At 32.3% G+C, this 23589-nt stretch overlaps 1 protein-coding gene across 1 annotated transcript; it reads right to left on the reverse strand.

The window, feature by feature from the left end:
- Nucleotides 1-969: 969 nt before the first annotated feature.
- LOC107186372 (probable ATP-dependent RNA helicase DHX35) lies at nucleotides 970-23308 on the reverse strand. Its single transcript, XM_015574218.1, has 12 exons — nucleotides 23154-23308; nucleotides 22676-22890; nucleotides 15796-15975; nucleotides 10353-10493; nucleotides 8128-8290; nucleotides 5327-5488; nucleotides 3417-3563; nucleotides 2527-2668; nucleotides 2178-2464; nucleotides 1410-1715; nucleotides 1175-1328; nucleotides 970-1096 (listed from the first exon to the last, which is right to left on the reverse strand). Exons 1-12 carry the CDS (start codon nucleotides 23182-23184, stop codon nucleotides 970-972), a joined length of 2055 nt encoding a protein of 684 aa, XP_015429704.1. The 5' UTR covers nucleotides 23185-23308.
- Nucleotides 23309-23589: the final 281 nt, after the last annotated feature.

Raw genomic sequence — 23589 nt, forward strand, 5'->3', positions numbered from 1 at the left:
AATCGTTCATTTTTGATCTATGAAATAAAAACTACGCAATTAAATACAAAAAACCACGATCAGGCACTAGATTTTTATGTATAGAATGAGTCTACCAAAGCTGAACAGTTCGGTGCAGCGGTTCTCGAGGTATTTTGGTCACCGATTTTGAAAATGTGATTTTGAGAAAAACACGTTTAAAGTTTCAACTCAGGTTTACAACCGAATCAAGGCAAATTGTTTATGTATAGTTATTCTTAGTATTACGGCTTCATATAGCTTTGTGTATTTTCTAACCAACCATAAATTGCATTGGGGCACAGTATTCATGACTCCGCACCCCTAGAAAGAGATTCTACCACTTCATATCTGCTCCGAAACTTCCAAGGCCGTATACTTTAAACGGGCGTGACTCCGCCCATTTTGGTCGGATCAACTTCAAACCTTCATACCATATTTCTGAAATGATGTACTGTACGAAAATATAAAAACCCAAAAATCAATGTTTTCAAAATTTATAGGTAGGCATAACCCCTTAAGTAATGTGATGTTCACGTGAAGAGTAGTTCTCTTCATATGAAGATCTTCAAGGGGGCTGCTTCGATTAAAGCAACAACTGTTGGGGAAAATATTGAAGAAAGCGCAAAGGGTGGGGCGGTGTAGCCGTGGTGGGGGGTGGGTCTCTATTCGCAACAACCTCCACATGGTAAGACCTGGGCAATCATTATTATTTGGTATAAAATTGACAGTCATAATCACCTACAAGTTGGCGAATTATATAGCAAATAATATGAGCTAATTGGCTGCGAGCTTGTTCATTTTGATGAATTGATTCTTGTTGCTAGATTTTTCTGCCAGCTTCTTTCTTTATTTTGTTGACCATCGTTTGAATAAATATACTAGGCTAATGGTTTTGGATAGAAAATACTGGTTTAGCAGTTTAATTGTTTCTCATTTGTATTATTATTGGAATTATTTACAAAAATTGTATTAAATAGATTCTAGCGATGTTTTTTCATAAAAATGCGGTGCTAATTCCAGCAACCATTCTGGTTGTATCACAGTTATGTCCTTCATGTATGTTTTATTCGTTTGTAAAACTTCACAGAAAAGTAACCTAGAAAAAATAGGTAATTTAATAAAACGTATAAAATGGTAGTAAATAAAATTTAAATATTGAAGTTCATATACAAACCACTGTGGTTGTTGAAGTGTGTATAAACAACTATTTGGGTGTATGTATAAATCCTTGTTTCCACGTACTGTTTTATATACTCCTGTATAATGTAAATATGCTGCTTTTGGGAAAAGCCCAGCGGTCAAACACTTTAAAATTTGTTGTACGTTTCCTTTAAAGAAATAGGACAAAGTTTGTTATGAATTTATTATGTCTTATAATATATATGTAACTTAATGTAATATTTATTTACCATTATAGGAAACCAATGGAATGTCTAATCTTTTTATCATTGAGTGCATTTGGAGTCGAATTTCTGTAGCCCGTCGTAACGCTTTGTAATTCAGAAAATTTTTCTGACACCAGCTAGATACCTTATTTTTCTCATAAGCAGTATATACATTGAGCATGGTTAAAAGATCCCCTTCTTCGACTTCGAATTTTCTATGTGCCACTCTGGCCTTTATAGCAGCCTGACCTCCAGCTGGTCTTATAAAAATATTTTGTACTTGAAGCATAGCTAGAATAATTGTAAGCTCTTCGGAACATCCCATTTCACCTGTACGCAAAAGAAATCAGTTAGTATAACGAAACTAAATTAAAATTTAAATTAATTTAAAAATCGAAGTATTAAGTATAAATAGTACTAACATGCCATTTGAAATATCACATATAAAATTAGTTTCATATATTTAAACATAAAGCTTCACAGGTGTGTTGTAAAATTGAAATATTTCAAATACTACTTTAGAAGTGAATAACCATACGAATTTGAATCAAAATAATGTTTGAAATTTAGCATGAACCTATAACGTTCAACTCAATAAATCTTTCCATTATGGTTGCAAGAAAGTATGCAAAATGTAGAAAAGAGTAATTCTTTTGTAATGAAGAATACATTGTTTAAACTTTTGAATATAAATATGAAATGCAACATAGATTTTTCTATTTAGAACTGTTTGATCCTTATTATTCTCCGTTGGAAAATAATTATATAAAAATATTTTTATTAAAATATTACCTGATACTATAAGAGATTTTGCTAAAACAGGCTCTAATGGCATTTCTGCCATTGTGATACCTAATGGCGTTGTTAATTCTCCATTGCTATCTATTGCACCTAATGCATAAAGTAACTCCAATCCTGTAAGAAGATTTTTGCTCGGTGGAGCAGAAGGGAAATTAAATCTTAATACATTATCGATGCCTAGTGCTTTCAATTGTAAAATGGCTGGTGCCAAATCAGAACGCTGCATTTCCGGTGGTGTTGCATCAAATAATTCAGAATATGCCTCTTCTGTATATAATCTACAATGAGAACAGATAAAAATTTGAAAAATATGTGTTTTAGACGCAATTGTAGAACATACCTATACGCTTTTCCTGATCGTACTCGACCTGCTCGACCGGCACGTTGGTTAGCGGAAGCTTTCGACACGGGGACAATTACCAGAGAATTCGTCTGTGTTTCCGCCTCAAACCAGGGAATTTTGACAAAACCGCAATCGATTACTAAATATTAATAGAGAAAGTCTTAATGACATCACTCTTTTTTAACGGTGAGATATTGTGTATAAAAATGTATTAAGTCTGCTGAAAAAGTTCCATCTGCTATAGATGCAATGTGTGATCTTGGAAAATGATTTCTAGTGTATAGATTTATTTACAATTGCGACGAATCTTATTAATGTAGAAGATGAAACAATGTAAATAGTAATATTTTGTTAATAACAAACAATCAAGTAAAAAGTTTATAATTTAAAAACACATTATTAGAATATTCTCATTTACAAATAGCTTAATTTAAGGGAATTATTGAGTAGCGTCATAAAAAACTTCCACTGCAAATGGCGAAGTTTTACTAAATAATAATTATACCTAGTAATATGTATATCGTAAATTAACGTATATTATCAAATTTTTAACTGAAATAAATTAGAAAGAGTCAAATGGAAGTCGTGTACGTCTCAAGTCATTATTAGACAATTATTATTTCCCCGGCTTAGCTGCACCATATTGTCATCCATTTCAATTACCAAATTTTTCGAGTGGAATAAATTGAAACAGTTAATAATACTTATTTCGAAGTTACAGAAAAAAATATCTTGTATGCAATTTCTAAACACTAAACATTCAAAAATATGCAGTTAAATCTTCTTTTATGTGCCCAGTAAATGGCAAATACATTCTAGATAAAGAAAGATATTGTTGTGTAAAGAGGTAACAGAACATCTCTGCGGACGTAACATTATATCTTTACCATAAACGATGTTTGGAATGGTGATAGATGTTTCGGCTATGTTCGTTGCCACGATTACTTTACGAGTGTCCTTGGCTGCCCTCCAAAATACTTTCAGTTGTTCCGAGTTTGGAAGTGATCCATACATAGCCAGGGGTAAAAGTTTCTCTGAAAAAGAAGAACAATGTACAAAGAAAGAAAATAAAGTCCGTAGGATCTGTTTCAAATGGTTGTGTAACGTTGAAAAATCAACCGAGGGTACTGTCGTGGAGCTTGAACGATTTTTACCGCCTGCACTAAGTATATACTGGGTGATTTACCTGACTCTGCCATCTAAATGAACTTGAAAATTGTTTGGTAATATGAAAAAATGTTTTCAACAAAAGTTATATCGTATCCAGGGGGGTACACAATGTAATAATTAGTTTTTTGCTATTTTGCTTCTTTAACGAGATATGAAGGTCACCTTGAGTTTTTTAATTGTAATGTGTCAAATTTGAACCACTAATTGGAAAGAATATTCAACACTGAATAAAAACTACTAAGTTATATGGGTCCAAAAAGCAGTAATTTCCAAGATATTCTTTAAATGATTTTTAACATAAATAATGCTCAAAATGTTGCTCATTACAATCAATACAAGTGTGTAGTCGTTTAATAAGTGCAAATGACAAACGTTCTAATGTTTCTTGAGTTATATGTCGTTGGTAGTCACGGTTATCTTCGTTTTTTTAGATGTCTCAAAAGAAAGTACAAGTATTTAAGTGGCGTCAAATTCGGAGAATGATTGTAAACGTTGTACGGATTTTACATTCATGAAAGTTTATAATCATTCACTGAAGAATATCCCAGTAATTATTAGTTTTTCAACCCATATGCCCCAACAATTTCTTACTCAGCGTTCAACACTGTTTCCAATCGCAGGATCAAATTTCACACAATACGATTAAAAAACTCAAGGTGACCTTCATATCTCGATACAAAAGCAGAATAGCAAAAAACTATTTATTATATTGCGTGCACCATTCGATACCATAACACTTTTATTCGACACATTTTTGAATATAACAAACATTTTATAAGTATTTAGGTACATAGTAGAGTTAGGTTAATCACCCTATACATACAGGGTGAGTCACCTAACAATTTCACCTAAAATATCTCCGTTGTTTTTAATGATACGAGAAAATATGTAAGAAAGAAAATGTTTGTTCTTATAGGACAGTTATTGTGATAAAGAAGATTTTTTTCTCAAGGTCATATTTTTCGACATTTTAAGGTCATTGTCGTTTTTTTTAGATGGGATAACGTATTTTGATTTGTGTAACGTTACAGCTAATGAAGAGCTAAATTCAACATTGTATAATAAATCAATCTTTAAATGACCTTCGGAGGAGTTATTTTTCAAAAACCATATCTTAACGTACGAAAACGATGTTCATGCTTCCCGTATTCTAGTAGGCTCTCGTTAATATAAAGACTGAAACATTGTCGAGGGACACAAGTTTATAAACAAGAGATATCTATCGACAATGTTTCAGTGTTTACATCAATGGGAACCTACCAGAATACGGGAAGCATGAACATCGGTCTTTGTACGTTAAGATATGCTTTTTGAAAAATAACTACTCCGAAGGTCATTTGAAGGTCAACTTATTATAAATGGTTAAATTCGTCTTCTCATTAGCTATAACGTTTTACTAATCAAAACACGTTATCCTATTTAAAAAAAAAACGACGATGACCTAGAAATTTCAGAAAAAAATCTTCTCTATCACAATAACTATCCCACGGGAGCAAATATTTTCTCGTATTATTAAAAAGAACGGAGATATTTTAGGTGAAAGTGTTATGTAACTTACCTTGTATACCGCCTAGACATAAACGGTAAGAATTATTTGAACATTGCCACGCAAAATCATCCTACTTACGTTTGCCTTCTTGTATCAGTTTCGCATGCTCTGATAAAAGGGAAACTGCTTGATCCACTTCGTCCAGACCTGTGAGAAACGCTAAGATATCCCCGGGTTCTTCGTTCTCATGAATTTTCAACGCTGTGTCCACAACGCTGGTAACATAATTCGCCACTGGTTCTATAACAAACAAATAAATTGTACGTTTAATTAGAAATACACATGTAATAGAGGACAAAGGTATTTGTGTAATAACAAGATTATAAATAATGGAGTTGAATGCAATAAAAAATGAAATTCTAGTTTCACGATCTAGTAAGTGGTTTTAATAAACTTTAAATAATATTTGCACTACACGGATGTGCCTGTGTTTTGAGAAGTTAATTAGCAATATTTTTTTTCTATTGTTTTGGTCACTTTGTAAGTTTAGTTTCAGATATACTTGAAGCTAAATATGGAGCTTCTTGTAACTTTACATGAAGCTAAATATACAGGGTGTTTGGTTTAACTGGAACCGGTGGAGTGTAACTTGTAAGAAATTGAAGGTATTCAGAAAAATGTTCTTATAAAAGTTATTTGGTATTAAGGGGTGCATAATGTGGTATAAATAATTTCTTTGTAGGAAGAGCAGTGGGAAAGATTTCAAGGTCAAGTTAATTTTTTTTTAAATGAAATTGTATGTCTGGACCCCAGAGCCAGAATGTATTAAGTTACACTTTTCAAACTTTAGAGGAGAACTACTCAAAGGTACGAAAACCTTGTAATTTTGAAACCATTCAATAAGAATTGATCGAGAAACAATCGCTATTTTTGAATTATTGAATGGATTTAAGATAAGTCTCTATATGAAGAAATTGTGAACTTTGCATTAATTTATGATGAATGTGATGAACCATACACAGTCTTATAAATATGGACTTAATATGATTTTTAGCCTACTATGTATCTGTATTAAATTTTCACGGCTTAGAACAAAATAATTTTTGCCATCGGAAAAAGTGAAATATTTGATACAGAAAACATGTAAAATGTCATTCTTTTTAAAAGTGGACTTAATACACTCTGGCTCTGGGATCCAGATATGCCTTTTTTTTAAAATCCATAATACGACAGCGTTTATTAAGACGAGTTCACCGATGTGCCATATGTAAGGTGATTAAGTGTAGTAGGAGGTCGTAAACTAGTGAGATGAGCCAGATCAATGCGAATTGCGAATCTGGTACGACTCCGTAGCACGGTTAGGTAAGGTTTGGTACAGAGTTGGGCACAAGTTTATTCGAATAGTAAATAGTGAAAGGCAGTAGTACCTCAGAGCGTCATCTTGACCTTTAAACAGTTAATGAGATAAAATAATTGTTTGCCAAGTGGCCACTCATTCCAGAAGAAGCATTATTTTATTATAAAAATTGGAATTTCCATATTTAATCAGTTAAGAATAGTAAAATACTTTTTTCATCTTTTATTCGTTATTCTAATCGCTCTTTATCTAGATAATGAATTTTCCCATTTCTCGTTTGGTAGCGCACAAACACAAGCTGCGATCACGTTACACAGACTCGTTCGAATTTCACTAATTTACGACCTCCTACCACACTGGATCACCTTATGTGAAACATCGTTAAACTCGTCTCAACGAACGTTATCACATTATGAATAATAAAATGTAACATTCTATTTAAAAAAAATTAGCCTTGAAATCTTCCCCACTACTTTACCAACAAAAAAATTATTTACACCACATTATGTTTCCTTTCGTACCGAACAACTTCTGTAAGAACATTCTTTTTTGATACCTTCAGTTCCTTACACGATATTCCACCGGGTCTAGTTAAATTAGACACCCCGTATAATAACACTGCTCAACACGAAAATACTTCATAACGATTCAGAAGCGTTTCTTTCCAACACGGCCAGTTTTTGCAAATTGTCATCTTTGGAGCTGTGTGATGCTTTTACAGTAATAGTTATTCAGTTTCATTTGACACGAAATAATTTGAACTCTCCCGAACAGAATGATATAAATTGTTATTATATTATTCACATCTTAATATGTTTAAATTACGTTCAAAGTGAAAAGGACACCGAAAAAGCACCAGGTTTTGCTGATATTCTTCAATTTATTTCAAAAACTAAACGTCTAGGAGAAAATCTAACCACGCGATGAAACAGACCTTTCTACTAACGATGGTGTTAATGAAAGATATAAAATCACAGCTCCAAAAATGAAAATTTGCAATTTCCAAAAAAATTAAACGTGCTGGAAAGAAACAGTTTGCAGATTCGTATTCAGTTCATAAAGATCTATCAGAAACGTCTATTGGAGGTTACAAAAACGGTAAAAAGTTAAAATTTGTTGAACAGTGTAATTAGACCGCTAAAGTTTATGTAAAATTTATAGTTTTAAATACTAATTCGGAAAAATTAAATTTGGGCATAACTTTAAATCCTCTACAAGGGTATTTACAACGGCAATTATAATACATACATAAATAGTGTTAACACTATATTAAAGAATTTATTTAATTGCGGTTTACGAGATACTATATACGCAAAATATTTCACAAAATTAAATTGCCATTTGAAATTATCATTTCCACAACAATATTCTTCGTAATAAAATATTAACTCTTTGAATCTCTAAATAGCTAACGAATATCGAGACGATGTTTGCGTGCTATAATAAAGAATAATTAAAGAACTGAAAAATGTGACATTTCATTTGAAAGAATCAAGACGATGGTTATTCTTCAACTCAAAAGTTATTCTCACTATAGAAATACATTTTGTCCTCCGTTGCGTGCACACAAATACATAAATACCTTTCACGAACAAAATGTCGACCGGATATAGACGACCCTCGACGGTCAGTATGACCGCGGTGTCTTTGGTTCCGTCTTTCGTAGTGTTCGTATTAAAGAAGTCTCGAAGTTGTTCCGCGTCAACGGTAGCGGAGCAAACAACGATTTTTAGGCTCCTGCGTTTCTACAAAAAAATTTCGCCCCCGGCAAAAGTTAGGCACATTTAATGGAATAGTTTCATGGTGAGATAGATGCACCAGTAAATGAACACGTGTACCAGTAAATAAACATTATATCTGGACCTCAGAGCGAGAGTGTATCAAGTCACACTTTTCATACTTTAGAGGAGAGTAAAACCTTGTAACTATGATACCGTTCGGTAAGAATTGAGCGAAAAACAATCGCTACCTTCGAATTACACTGGTCAACAAAATTGAACTTTTTGTTTGTTTTCGAACATCCAGTTGCTGATTCTTATAAATTCTTCTGTGCTGAGTACGAATCCGTAAACAGTTTTTTGTCATCACCCTCAGTTTTCGAGAAATTTGATTTTAAAAAAAAATGCACATTTTCAACTTTGAACATTTCCTGTGTTGAAACATTAATAGTTATTCGGTTTATTGTTGCGTCAAATTATTCTGTAAACTCTCCCGAATAAAATGGTATTTGTTGTTATCGCATTATCAACATTTGAACATGTTTGAACAACGATCAAAGGGAAAAGGACATAATCTGACTGCGTCAGCAGATACAGTAAACATGTTTCTTCCGAAAAGCATTAACAGAAATGATAAGACACGTTTTGTGTTCAATACAGAAGCGAAATAGTTTAGTAAAATCTGGGTCGCTGGCAGTGGTACTCAAAGGCGGCAACCGAGCAACAGGCAAGCGACAGTTTACAGAATAATTTGACGCAACAATCAACTGAATAACTATTAATGTTTGAACAGAGGAAATATTCAAAGTTGAAAATTTGTATTTTTTTTTAAATCAAATTTCTCGTAAACTGAGGGTGATGACAAAAAACTGTTTACGGATTCGTATTCAGTATAAAAAAAATCTATAAGATTCAAAAAATGTTTCTTGGAACAAAAATCATGTTGACCAGTGTTATTGAATGTATCTAAGACAAGTCTCTATATGTAGAAATGGTGAACTTTGCATTAACCTCTTAAGTAGAAATGGCGAGTTTCGCCCGCATGCATTTTCTATGCCAAACTCGACTTTGACGCAGGAACTCAAACCGGTATTATGCCATCAAAGCTATACCGAAACCGATATATTACCGAAAACTAAAATAAATACCGGTATTTGTTCGGTTTCTCTGTAAGGGTAGGGCTTATACATATGTATAGGGTTACATAGGGCGACGGTTCAACCGAAAATACCGGTATTTACGTTTCGGTAGAAATTCCTGCTTTGACGAGCGACGCCAGCCGCATATTTTAATGTTTTAAAACTATATAAATTTCTTCTAACTTGTAAAAAAAATTACTATGATATTTACACATTCTCTTTCGTTCTTTTCTATCTAACATTGTCTTATTGTAGAGAACGGTGCTCGGCGTTTAATGATAACTCCGCACACAGAGTTGCGCTAAATTAAATTGTCTGCACACGCATGTTTCTTTGAAAGTAAATCGTAAGGCAAGAGGTTAATTGCTTTATGTGATGAACTTTACACTATTTTATAAATATGAACTTAATATCATTTTTAGACTATTATGTACCTATATTGAAAACTAGACGACTTGGAACGAAATAATTTTTATCACAGGAAGGAGTGAAATATTTGATACAGACAACGTGTAAAATGTCGTTTTTCTAAAAAGTGGACTTAATACACTCTGGCTCTGGGGTCCAGGTATATAAAACCGAATAAATTATTAAAATGATTGAATATTGATTTTTTTCAATTGCTTGCTTTATATGTATACAAACAATTTTCGCGCCAATGGATAGAAATGTCCATTTAATTATGATTGTTCATTCATTGGCGAAAAATGTTTTTTCCTTTTAATTTAGTTAATTACATTTTGTCAGTTATTGAAATTGAAATCTACACGTTAAAGAAAGGTATATTTTATAGATATTAAAAAATCTAATTTTCATGTGCCAAATATTTATTAATATTAACATCATTTAACGTTCGACTTTAATAAGTTACAAAATCTGTCAAGCGTTCATTTATTGGTGCATTTACCCTAAATAATAATTATAAGAAAACACTCCGACAACTAATTTACCCGAATAATTTTCTTTAAGAGTCCCATGATGATGTCGGTGAGAAGTGTCCTTTCGTGTACTTCGTCTATAACGATGACGGAATAACTGGTCAACAAGGGATCGGCCATTAATTCGCGTAGCAGAATTCCTTCCGTCATGTACTGTCGATATAATGAACGATCAGGGATCATTTTGCCTTGAATCTTATTTTGGAATTTTTACTATACGTTTAGCTCACATATCAAACACTCGTTTTACATAAAGTTAAACATCATTGAAGTTTAACAAAATTAATACCCACGAGTACTTTTAATCGTAACAGTTATTAACCATTCCCCTCTGTGCTTATTATTCGTTGTCGATCATTTTTGGTTATTTTGTCGTAGGAATTGTAAATTTTTTTTTATTATTTAACGTTAGGTAAGAAACGATATTACGTATGGAACGATCTATTCTCAACGTGTACGCTACCGGTCAAAAGTATCCGGATACTTGGTAGATTTTTAGTACCAGCACGTAAATGACACGGAAATGCATAGATTACTCATTAAAAACAATCTTTATAACTGTCCAATGACGTGCACAGTTTAGAAATTCAAATTATATATTCGAACAAAAAATTTAACCGGTAGCCTGTCCGAAGTGAAACGCATGATTTTTCAATATTGTACCCGCCGCTTTTAGAACAAATTAAGTTAATGTTATGTACAGAAGAACTGTTTTTAACTGACCCATAGCATAGGAAATTGAATGGAAGATAAAATACATTTCACGAACGACAAGGCTTACGGACTCAAGTTCTGTTGTTGTATATCCGTCAATTGATTTATTTATACGCAAAAAAACAAATTTATCGTGTTGTTATATCTTACTTTAGGTACAGAGCTATAATAATAACAAGAAAATAAAATCACTGCAAGATCTTTCCGTCTATGACTGAAATCATGTAGGTGAAATCATAAGCTCTGTCGAAAATAAGCAAGTGTCCAAATATTTGTTAGTAGTACCGTAAGTGTTCTATATGTATAATCGAAAATAATGGGAAAATACTATCAACATGTAATGAATATTTCATCCGCAAAGGATTTAGTAGCACAAATCGTCACAGATCAAACTGCACACATTGGATCTCGGATTTCACATTGAAAAAATGATGAATAAATCGGATTATTTTTCACAAACAAATGGTCGTGCAGAATTATTTTACTTAAGTAATACGCACATTATTAACGAATCACCGGTGGTCTGTCGAAAATGGCATTATACAGGGTGAGACATTTAAATCGATCCCCCGCGAATATTTTTGAAACTGTTTACGATACCAAAAAATGTTTCAGATGAAAGATGAACGGTTTCGAGAGGGAAATAATTTGATGCGAGCAATTTTTTTGTAGGTGCACGCGTAGAGGACATATGAGGGTTAAATTTGTTTTTTCAAATGGGATCGTATATTATTTAATGTATCAGTTGATGCAGCTCGTCGTTCTTTATAAAAAAGTATTCAGCTATTTGTGCCGAAAAACCATTAGTTTAGGAGATATTTTAATTTCAATATCGCGATGTGGTACCAGTAGGGTAAAGTAGCCTAATATTAGACTCCAGCCTATCTCCGTTACGGAGAAGTCTTGAACATCGCAAAAAATTTAAAGAAATGCACTACAAAGAGATGCGTAAACTAAAAAGTGATAGTTCAACTGATAAGTGTGAAGAAGACATTATTCTGAACGATGAAAGTGCTGATGAAGAAAATTATGATGCAGAATGCTTGTTTTATACAGGATTTTATTCTTCAGATGTACATGGTGAACAATGGGTTCAGTGTACCAAATGTTACCGGTGGGCCCACGAAGACTGCGGTGCAGACGCAATTAATTTGACATGCCCAATGTGTGAAAAAAAGACAGAAAAAATAAGTTTTAACGACAAGAAACCTGGGTCTCATATTAGGCGACCAGTTTTTGCATCCTTTCCTTTTTAATTTATTATGATGGAACTCTATTTGTTTTGTTATAATTTCTAATATGTTGTAAAAGTGTACAGATCTTACATTTAAAACATGTATCGTACTTCAATAAAACTATGTTCAATCGAGAATTATGCGTGTTTAAAAAAATTGGTCTCATATTTGGCTATTTTACTCTAACTGTTTACCTTCTTAAGGTGGCTCACGCAAATTTTTAATAATTATAAAGGGTATAGTAGGATAAGGGAGCCAAAAGTACCCTTAGACCGATTTGGACTTGTAATATACCATTCGATAGCTTGTCAAGAAAAAACAGTTTGTGCCAAGTGTCAACCCTCTATCTCGACCAGGAGGGTAGTAATAGGAAAAATTCGGATTATCGGTTTTTCCTCTATTTTCCTTGTTTAATGACACGCAAAAAATCTGTAAAAAATGTGATAGACAGTATTTATCGAGGTACGTGTTGGAGGAAGGAAAATATATATAGCTAAAGAAACGATGCGATGAAAACTATTCCAAAATTATTTTCATACATATTTTAGAATAAAAATATTCTAAACTATTTTTAAAGTGCTTGTAAATAAATACTGGTCATTGTCATTTAGTTAGAAAGTAAAAGAAATATAATTAATGTAATAAAAAAAAAATGAGTCCAGGCGGTGCTCCATCCCACGGTCGAATTTACAACGATTTCGCAATCGGGCACTTAGCTGCTGCGCCATCAGAGGCCGTGGATGTATGAATAAATATTTTCATATATGTATAAGGGATATAATATACTGTCAGGCAGTTGTGTTAATTTAATTTTCTTAGTTTATATATTATTTTGCTGAATGTAGAAACACGTGAAATAATATAATACACTTATTTAATAAAGGAAATACAAAAATTCAAAGTACAAGTTACTTTTTCACAGAAACAATCGTTTTTTGATTTTTTAAATTACGGCGCACCCTACCCAAAAATCACAAAAAAATTGAAGATACTACTTATGATAATCTGTAGCTACTGTGAAAAGATAAATGTAGTGCCGTTAAAACTTCAATAAGAAAAAACTATTTTGAATTTTCCACAACTAGGATACTCAACTAAAACATCGCAAAAAAAGTCTTCAACACGCGCCTCGATAAATACTATCTATTACATTTTTTACATAATTTTTGCGCGTCATTAAACAACGAAAATAGAGGAAAATAATCCGAATTTCTCCTATTACTACCCTCCTGGTCCAGATGGAGGGTTGAGACTTGACACAAACTGTTTTTTCTTGACAAGCTTTCGAATGGTACATTACAAGTCCAAATCGGTCTAAGGGGACTTTTGACCCCCTTATCCTGCTATACTCTTTAGTGGAAAATTTAACAGAACATTCTTAAAACCTTCAACGTTCGATTTCTACCAAAAAATCGCAAGGTCGACGATAAAATTATTGAAAAAGAAACATCAAAAATTCTTTTTAACACGAACCTTGTGGAATTGTAGCTGATGCGTAGAAGTTAATCACTGCTTATTTAGTTACACAAAATGACATTTTCAGTAAAAAAAGTAGGTGGTTATAGATTTTTTTACAGAGATTATGATGGCACGGAAAAAAGATGTGTTAACGGTCAAATAAAACTAAAAATTAAGATCAATATATGCAAACTTAGGTTTCAATGCGTCTGGTAGTATCTTCTACGCATGTCTGTTACGAACATCAACGTCGCTTGTTTTCTTTTGGTTTGTTCGACAAACTTTCCAATTTTTTCTTAAAAATTAAAAGAAAATTAAATTCTGTTACAATAAGGAAAACAAATTTTTGTTTTTCCCAGTTGTTTGTAAATTTATTTCCATTTCAGTATTTTCAAGTAGTTTAAAATATTAATTATTCAAATTAAATTGGTAAAATTGATCAAAAGTGTGAAGCGCCATATGGAGCCCCAGCTAGATACGACACCAAACGTGTGTACTACCTTAATTCGTTAATTTTCAGAACTGCGCCCTTCAGCCTTCACGGTTTCTAAATGATCTATCAACCCCTTCTAGCATTTCTCACGAAATTTCTTAACATACTATCCATACGAATATTAAATATTAGATCTCTATGTAAAAATATCTCCTAAACTAATAGTTTTTCGACATAAATAGCTTTGTACCTTTTTTTATAGGGAATGGCGAGCTGCATCGATTAATCCGTTAACAAATATATGCCTCCGTCTAAAAAAATAAAGTTGTTCTTAATATGCCCTCTACGCGTTCATCTACAAAAACACCACTTCCATCGAATTATTTGACCCTCGAAACCATTCAACTTTTATCTGTAATATTTTTCGGTATCATCGACCATTTCGAAGATATTCGCAGGAGATCGATTTAAATGACACCTTCCGTACAAACAGTGGACGCAATTGTCTCCTATTCAGTCCACCTAGATTTCTAGATACATGGATTAGTATTTAATACGCTTGTAGCTATCATTTTTTGTTAGAATAAACTTATAAAAATCGAAAATAATAGAACTGCGGTACTTTTTCTAGCAAGAAAACTCTGGTTAATTTTCGCATTGGGTCCATATTAATCTTCACGTCATATTCCAATTTTCACATTATATTCGTACCGATATTTCAAATTGCTGATAAAAAAAAAGACTAAATTATAATACGTAATTATTGAAATAAAGCATTTATAGTAGGTAGTTTTATTTTGCATTTCCTATGACTGGCCAGTGATTAGCGGTTAGTGCGATATGAAGACTAGGAAATAAAAAGCCCGCAACATATCCGGAGATAAAAGAGCTGAGAGTATACAGATATATTCATATATGTATATGGGAGCTAACATGTACTTTATATAAATTAAAATCCTTTAAATTAAACATGTAATATTTTCATTAGGTCGTTCGGAAAGTTTGTAGTGTTTGGAGCACAGTGCCTCCGTTACATTTTTGCTGACCGAAGGAAAAAAAACGAATTTTATATGGTGAACAGTCACAACTGTTTACCAGGTGTGGATTGAATGTACATATGTATTTGCTGTACAAGTGTAATTGTTGCTTTTTTGTTTTCTTCTGTGAGCAATACCGACGAAACGTATGAACAACCTCCAAATCCTTTTTCATCGCGTTCGATCAAACTCGTACAAAGGAAATTACACTTACCTGGACTGGAAAATTTTATAACATCTACCCAATTAATTAACCTATGCCCCGTCATATGATTATTCCGTTAGATTGCTAGAATATTTTGTATTATGTAAGCTTCGATAACAAAGCCTACTTAGAAGTAGGCTGAGGAGTCTGTTTAGCTAAAACAACTGAAGTTATATATAGCTGTATGTAAGTTGTAACTGGAAACTAGACGGAAATTGTGAAAAACAAAAAGAAATAGTAAATAAGAATATGATATAAATTGAAAAATATACACAGATTGTAATTCCGTCCTTAGAAACGCTACGAACTTTCCAAACTACCCAATATGTAATTCAAAAGCTTTTGTGATTGTTTCTTGATTATCATATGTTACCTTTATTCTCGTCGTTTCGTCCGTACTATTGTCGAAACGTATAGAATATCCGACTTCTGTGCCCAACACACAGTTCCGTTCATCAGCCACACGATTAGCCAGAGAGGTTGCTGCAACCCTTCTTGGTTCGGTGATACCGATCATTTTACCGTCTGCGCACCATCCTGCTTCAAGAAGATACTGTAATCATTTTATGAAGTAACGGTAAATTTTGACGCATTTATTGAATATTAAATTATTGTACATAAAAAAAAAGAGAGAATAGATGACGGTAAAATTGCATTCGAGACTTTGTTTCTGAGTTATATGAATTGTTGAAAAATAGGCGAATACAGCGTTCTCCTAGGATTAGCGGACTTTCCGAAATCTTTAAAAATTCATCAGGGGGTTAAATTAAACTTATCAAGGTTTTTTTATTTACTCATTCGCCTTTTACCGTAGATAAATTTACATTTTTACAAAATGTTAATGAAAAGTTAATACGTTATTTCTTGGGTTCTTTTATTATGTTGTAAAATCATTTCTAATATTAATGAGCACCTTCGTGACTGAACAACACACAAATAAAGTTGACAGGGAAAGTTGGAAATTTTATCGCTAATAATAATACAACCAACGAATATAAAGTTAATTAGAATAATTATGTATTATAAACTGTAGAATTTATCGAAATGATTATTCATTTTCCACGGTAGAATAAGTAATTAATGTTCCTACGAACAGTTTTCTTGGTAAACATATTTTCAATGATAATTATTCATAAAGAACTGCCTTTTTATACAACCTAGTCTGAATAACTCCTAGTTTAAATTTGATTTGTAAGTTGATGATTTAGATTGAGCTTATAAGAACTCAAGACCAAACGGAACCAGGCACCGCCGTCTAAGGGTTAATCAGTTATTTTTAAATACACTTACTGCCGTTGAGGCTTCTAATTGTAAGTACAAGCCTCGTCCTTTTGGAAATATTAATTCAACGTTTTACAATTAGCTTCATTAGGAATCAAGTGACACACTAATATTGATATGCATAGCATCCGTTAAAAATGTCAACTTGAGACGGTCGAATCATTTTTTCAACGGGATACGGCTTTAACAGTAGTAACCAAACGGTAGACTTTACATACATATTTAAGTATACGATGAACGATCCGTCCAAAACTTAGTTTAACACAGTGTTATATAAGAATCCTGATAAAAGCTGTTTGATTCTGGTTTTTATATACTAGGTGATCCACAAAAATCTATGTTTGCATAAGCGTTCGCAGTCTGGTAATAACTGCACGACCGTAGTCCGTGAAAGACTGAAATCTCTGATTAGCTACATTTCGTGTTAACGTTCGTGTTTTAATAATTCAGTGTTCCCCAGTATATAAGAATTCGTATTATAATAATTCAGTAATCCCGCGTTGAATGCAACACGAAAACGACTCGATAAATCCTACATCGTCATCCCCATCACTGGGGAAGGGGGCCGTGGAACTTGTCAAGCACTTAATTTTTTGCCCGGCGCGCCGCGGCGGCTTACGTTTCACGACTCGTGATGGGTAACCGAGCTACCGAGCCGCTCGCGAGCAGAACGGCTGGAACCGGCCAGGGCCAGTCGGGCGACTCCGGTTACAATGTAACAAACAGAACGAATCCCCCATGAATAAAAATGTACACTTTTACTCCTTTCAGTGTACGTTCTTAAAAATGTTATAAATAAATTTAGGAGATTCTCCTGATGAAAATAAGTCGAAACCCGACATACATAAATCGGGCTATTTTTAAGAACATACAATTCGTATCGCGACATTAAGGGAAAGGTGGGATAATTGATTGGATGAATTGTAGATTCCACGTCGTCGTGAATTGCTGAGTAACTACATACAATTTACTAACAGTGAAAAAAGGAGACGAAATAATAATAATAATACGATATAATAATAGTACTCAAATTAAAGACAATAATACGAAATAATAATAGTGTTTAGAATTTCTATAAACGTATAAAAAGTGGAATAAAAAATCGTAATTTCAAATTTCGAAAGTTTTATCGTTGAAGAGTTTTGACCAATGATTCGTTACTAACAATGGTCCGTCTGTTTCTTTTATCAGCTATCGCAATAAACCTGACACGTTTCCTAGAAGTTGTAAATGGTGGTTGATAAAGAATATCCCGCTTCAAGGCGCAAAATTAGTAGAAACATTGTTCAGGTGCGATCGTGACATCGTGGTCATAATATCAAGTACTAGTGCGACTACGACTGTAAGCTACATCGGGGCGAGGACAACTGAATTGATAATGTGCGTATGTTAGATAAGTATAGATTATATTTCCCACAAACACGATTGGTACACTGGTCAAATGCATTTTCAAGTTCAACGTGATGCTCTAACGCTATCGAACCTCTCTGTTAGTTTTAATCTTGGCGTGGATAATCGGGTAACGGTAGGAAATTACATGTATTACGTCTTCGTGGTTTAGTGTCATATTTATATCGGATTTCATTATAAAAGCCCGTTACAACGGTTCAGGTATGTTAAAACCCTACTATGTGACCTCGGCAAACTTACAAGTGTTACAAACTGGGTAACTCGTGATGATGGGATCACATTTACATTATACAGGAGACAAGAGGTCGTTAATTATTTTATGTAAACAATACAAAATTGTATCATCGCGCATTTAACAATCAGAATTAGCATTAGACTGCGGAGGTTTATGCAGATGTAGATTACTTATCGACTAATTTATCGAGATTGGAATTGAATGAAAATTTGTTTTCAAAATCTAAATCACAAAAACTGTTAAATATTACACTATATTGAAAATATAGTCACATATATTTATTTATATGCTATAATAAGTCACATAAAATGTCTATTAAATATTTCACTATATGTATATTGAGTTTTAGACAAACTCATATATTACAAATGCATAAAATCTGCAGTCTAATTATCACATATCACCATACATTACTTAGCCCATGTATATACATACAATTTATATACTATAATTTAATTAAATGATTGAATCGAAAAATGAATCTTATGTTGAATCTTATGTTGAATTACAAATGTAAGAAACACGTGAAGAGAAAAAAAAATTAAGTATGTAAGAATTAATGAGTATGAAAGATCTTCCACCAGTATGTATTGTTATTTTAAACTTACACATTAACCGCATAAATGAATTGACATTCAATTAATTATCTATGCAATATTAACTACCCCAAAAGTAAAACATATAGACACATGTGCAGTAATTGCATCGAGTAGTTAAAAGAGATAGAGAATGAATAAAAAGGGCATGGTTTGACATTGAATACTCGGCAATCTGAATGAATATTACAATTTCATGTATACTGCTTGACAATAGCAATAGGCAAGATAAGCCTAGCTGAACTTTTAACTTCCCTAACCAATGAATTGTAGCAGCAACAATAATATGTTAATACTACATATATAAATATTATATTAATTCAGCATTTAAGGGCTCATGTATATTTTCTCATATATCAGTCTACTATTTATACAAAATACATGGAGAAAAATATAAGATACAAAAAATTTTGTTGAAATATTATTTCTGTAGACAAACGGTTTTGTAATTTTCAATGTAAAAGAGCTAATGTGGTCATCATATATCACCGATGATTAATAAATATAGGAAGTATGCTTTCCCAGGATTCATATTGTCATCTTTGAGTGAAAACATCTGACGAAGATACCTCTTCATCGATAAACGACGGTACACCTTGTACAAATGCATAGGCACGTAGAAAATGAAATTCAGTTACATACACAAGGAACAGGACAAGTACATATGAAGCCCATCTTACAAGTCTGATGATATACTCTCTTACACGATCAAAGAATATTGCCAAAAGCAGATAATCCATAACAGCATGAAAATTAACAAATTTCCAGCATAGAATAATTATCCAAAATGACGAACTTCTGAATATAGTTGTCTGTCTGACGTAAAGGTGTTCTCTAGTAATCGATGGTGTTCTATTATCAGTCTCAAGTAGATCTTGGTATAAAGATATATATCGATTCCAGGCAGCACTGATCAGGAATAAATGCAGGGTCATCAGTAATATATTACGTAGTGCTGTGTTTGAAGATTTTGATGTTACATTTCCAGTGTCAAGAACTGAAGAGACAGGTAGTTGCGGTAGTTTATCGTATCCTCCGCGTCGGCTTGAATTACGGACAAGAAATTGATATAGGCCAACAAGTAAAGCCACACAGCCCAAAGCATCACAAACACCATCAACAATGTAGCCAGACGAACAAACATCTGAACGTTCACCATCAATATTTGCTCTTTTTCTAGCAACATGTCCATCTAGATCATCCAACCATGTTCTTGCTTGAAAAAGTATTACACCTAAGCGTCTATGAGACAATGAGTCACTGGAAACACATTTACCAGCTATTACTGCTACTATTACGTGAAAACAACTGATTGCACTTGGTGTAACCCATGTCCAAGAATTGCTTATCTGTAGTAGATTATCCATGATTGCTGCAAGAGGACTTAAGAGAAAGTAATTTGGATGATCTAGCATTAATCCCTTAACTGTTACCGTACATAATGGATTAATATCACAAGGTATGATTGAAACATACTGTGTACCATTTGGTATTGGTCTTACATCATAATTTTGTATTCTAGAGTATAGCAGAAGATCCATTCCAAAGACATACAATGTCAGTAATATCAAAATTGTTAGGAAGGACTTGCTTACTATAGTTGTTGTACCAAACATTTTGTACATTACTTTGGCACTGTATGCTGCAAAACTTATTTTAATCACAAATCCATGTTATGTTTTGCATTTTATGGTACCATATATATTCTTCCTTCACAATGGCTGTAAATGCAGTATATGTGTCATAAGGATAATGTAGATTTACATTCTTGCTAATTATTTAGCAAGGCTTTCACCACTTGAATATATTTAATATTGTAATATTTATGTTTTTCGGTAGATTTTTATTTGATGAATTAAGAAAAAGTAGGGAATGTATTTTTTTTTTCATTCATCATTACCAAAAAACAATGACATTACTGCATTATCAATTGTTTGATATAATGACCGTTTATCACAGTTAAAGTCATCAACCTTTGAACTTATTATAAGACTCACTCATAACTATTTTTAGTTATTCAATATCATATAATATATATATTGTCGTCACATTTTCCAGTATATTGATACAATCAATGTAGTTAGTAATACTTCACTCTATAGCGTAAATTGCTCCGATTCTTACAGATATGACGTGACGCGACTCCACATGCTTACACGGGATCTTGCAGATTCCGACTGACTACTTTGATCAGTTAATATATACCATGTTGGTGAACGTATAATAATTACATAGTTCGTTTAAATAATATTCTTGATTGTTCCTTACATCTGTAATCTAATCTAATTCAAATAATATAAAATTTTCTTATGTCGTAAAAATTTGGTCGCACTGTTGTCACATAATTTCTTTTGTACGTTTAATAATGAAATAATTAATTATAACAACAGTAATATCGTGTTTGTTCTCATTTACGTAATATAGCCAAAGTATTAAATTATTCTGTATAATTTTATGGAAGTCACAATGATAGGAAAATTGTTGAGACACGTACTATTCTTTAAGCAGGCGGTGTAATACTGGCAAAACTTGTTTTCGATATAATAGAATCATAAAATGGCACAACGTATAGTCATAAAATGTCTATATGTGCGCGTGCGCGTGCACACTATAGGGTGCTCAATGCTCATCATGACGGTTATCTAGGGTTTTGTAAGCTTATAATAGTAATAGGAAAAATTTATACATAATAAAAATTTGCAATTTTTTTTATTGAAAAATGAAATCATATTTTAAAATTAAAATTGTGTCATTTATTCCTCTTACATTATAACAGTTGAAGAGCTTGAAACAAATCACAAACACAATGGAAATTATATGAAATTTGTTTTAAAAACAGAAAAATGTATTTCGTAAAAACTGAAGTTATTGCTTAAATATTTGTGAAAATGCAGGCAATTATTCCCGCCAAGTCACATTTGGCATAGGTACAATCAATGAAACGTATAGAATAGCTTACTTTTGTTAACAATGCCTAAAATTTGTAATTGTCGGTTACATTGGATGTGACGGTAAAATGGTAAGTACAAGGGCTTCCGGAGCCCCCATCGATACTGACGCGGAAATAACTTACGTAATTGGTCTATCGTATACCTTGTTTGTAGCAGTAACATATTGAGAAGATTGTACTATTCATACATATCGTTCATCTATTGTTTACATTTACCTTTAAAATATTTCCCATTCTTTTTAACATGTATTACAAAAAGTGACATTATTGTTATTGTTGGATTTGTATTGAGTTCCTCTATAATAATAAGAATAAATATATTTTTTCAACTTTCTGAATAAAAAATATTAAAAAACTCTGAATTATTGTAATTTATTGCCAACTGAAAACTAATTAATTTTATGTGTAAATGTTTTCGTTCCATTTTGTTTAGGCAATTCAAAATTTTTAGATACTCTTACCATGAACATACCAGGTTTAACATTGTATAAAAATTTATTACGCAAATGCAAACAATATAAAGTGTACTTTAACTAGTTTCACAGATTAAAAATAAAAGGCTGAGCAAATTCAATGATATCTGAAGTGTATTTAATTTAAAAGTAAATTATATTAATCTTACGGCTTAAGTATTGGAAATCAAAATGTATTTCAAATTATCTTTATCTGACTATATTCTTTTTAAGATTTATAACTACATGAATTTCATGTAAAAGAATATTTATTGATTCAATTCTGATAGTTCAATCTGATCATTTAATACATCTAATCCTTTACTTACCTGAGGAAGTTGTGTACTCTTTCCACATCCAGTTTCTCCAATTAAAACTAATGTTTGATACTTTTCTAATAGATAAATGATGTGACTTTTGTATTTGAAGGTAGGTAATCGTTGTCGTTGCATATGGAGTGCAAGTGAATGATGCGCATTGTATACAAATTGTGTAGATGAATGTGCTTCTATATCAGGTTTATCCTCCTGCCACATGCTATCTCCTGTAACAATTATTAAAGAAGTATAAATTTTCTCTCAACAGAATGCCTGTGCAAAATGTAAATCACTCAAAAACAGTGTAAATTAAATGTCTACTAGGTTACGTTCTACATTATTTTATACCACACCTTCTAAAACTATACCTTATTTATAATATATAACATCATATAATTATACAGAATACTTAAAATTATTTAAAAGTAAAAGATATGTTGTCGTAACAATCAACACTACAGTTTATGAAGATTTAGAGAAATTAACTTACCGGGTTTTAAGAAAATCGGTTTTGTACTCATTTTGTATAATTGTACAAATAATGCAGTGACAAAAAGTTTGGTTTCGATATATGTTACTTAATCACAAACATTTCAATTGAAAAACTAAGAAATTACACAATTTAAATGTACGAAACATTGCGTAATACATAGGCATGTATTGCGTGCGAAATCATTATATTAATAACAATGAAAGTAAGTGTCAAAGTTTAATCACTTTAGGCATCACAACGCTCTCGTAAGAAACATTTTAAAATAGATTTATTCGTTTGAATTCCATGAATCAGAAGTCTCAATTTTACATCATATCAGCGAATTCTTCTTTTTCGTTTGCATTTCATAGCAGTTTTATATTTCATTCAGTCAAGTAGGTAGTTTGTATTTCAAGACTAGAAACATATAATACAAATCAAATTGTTGATTTTT

This window comes from Dufourea novaeangliae, unplaced genomic scaffold, assembly GCF_001272555.1.
Source record: "Dufourea novaeangliae isolate 0120121106 unplaced genomic scaffold, ASM127255v1 scaffold78, whole genome shotgun sequence".
NCBI lineage: Eukaryota > Metazoa > Arthropoda > Insecta > Hymenoptera > Halictidae > Dufourea > Dufourea novaeangliae.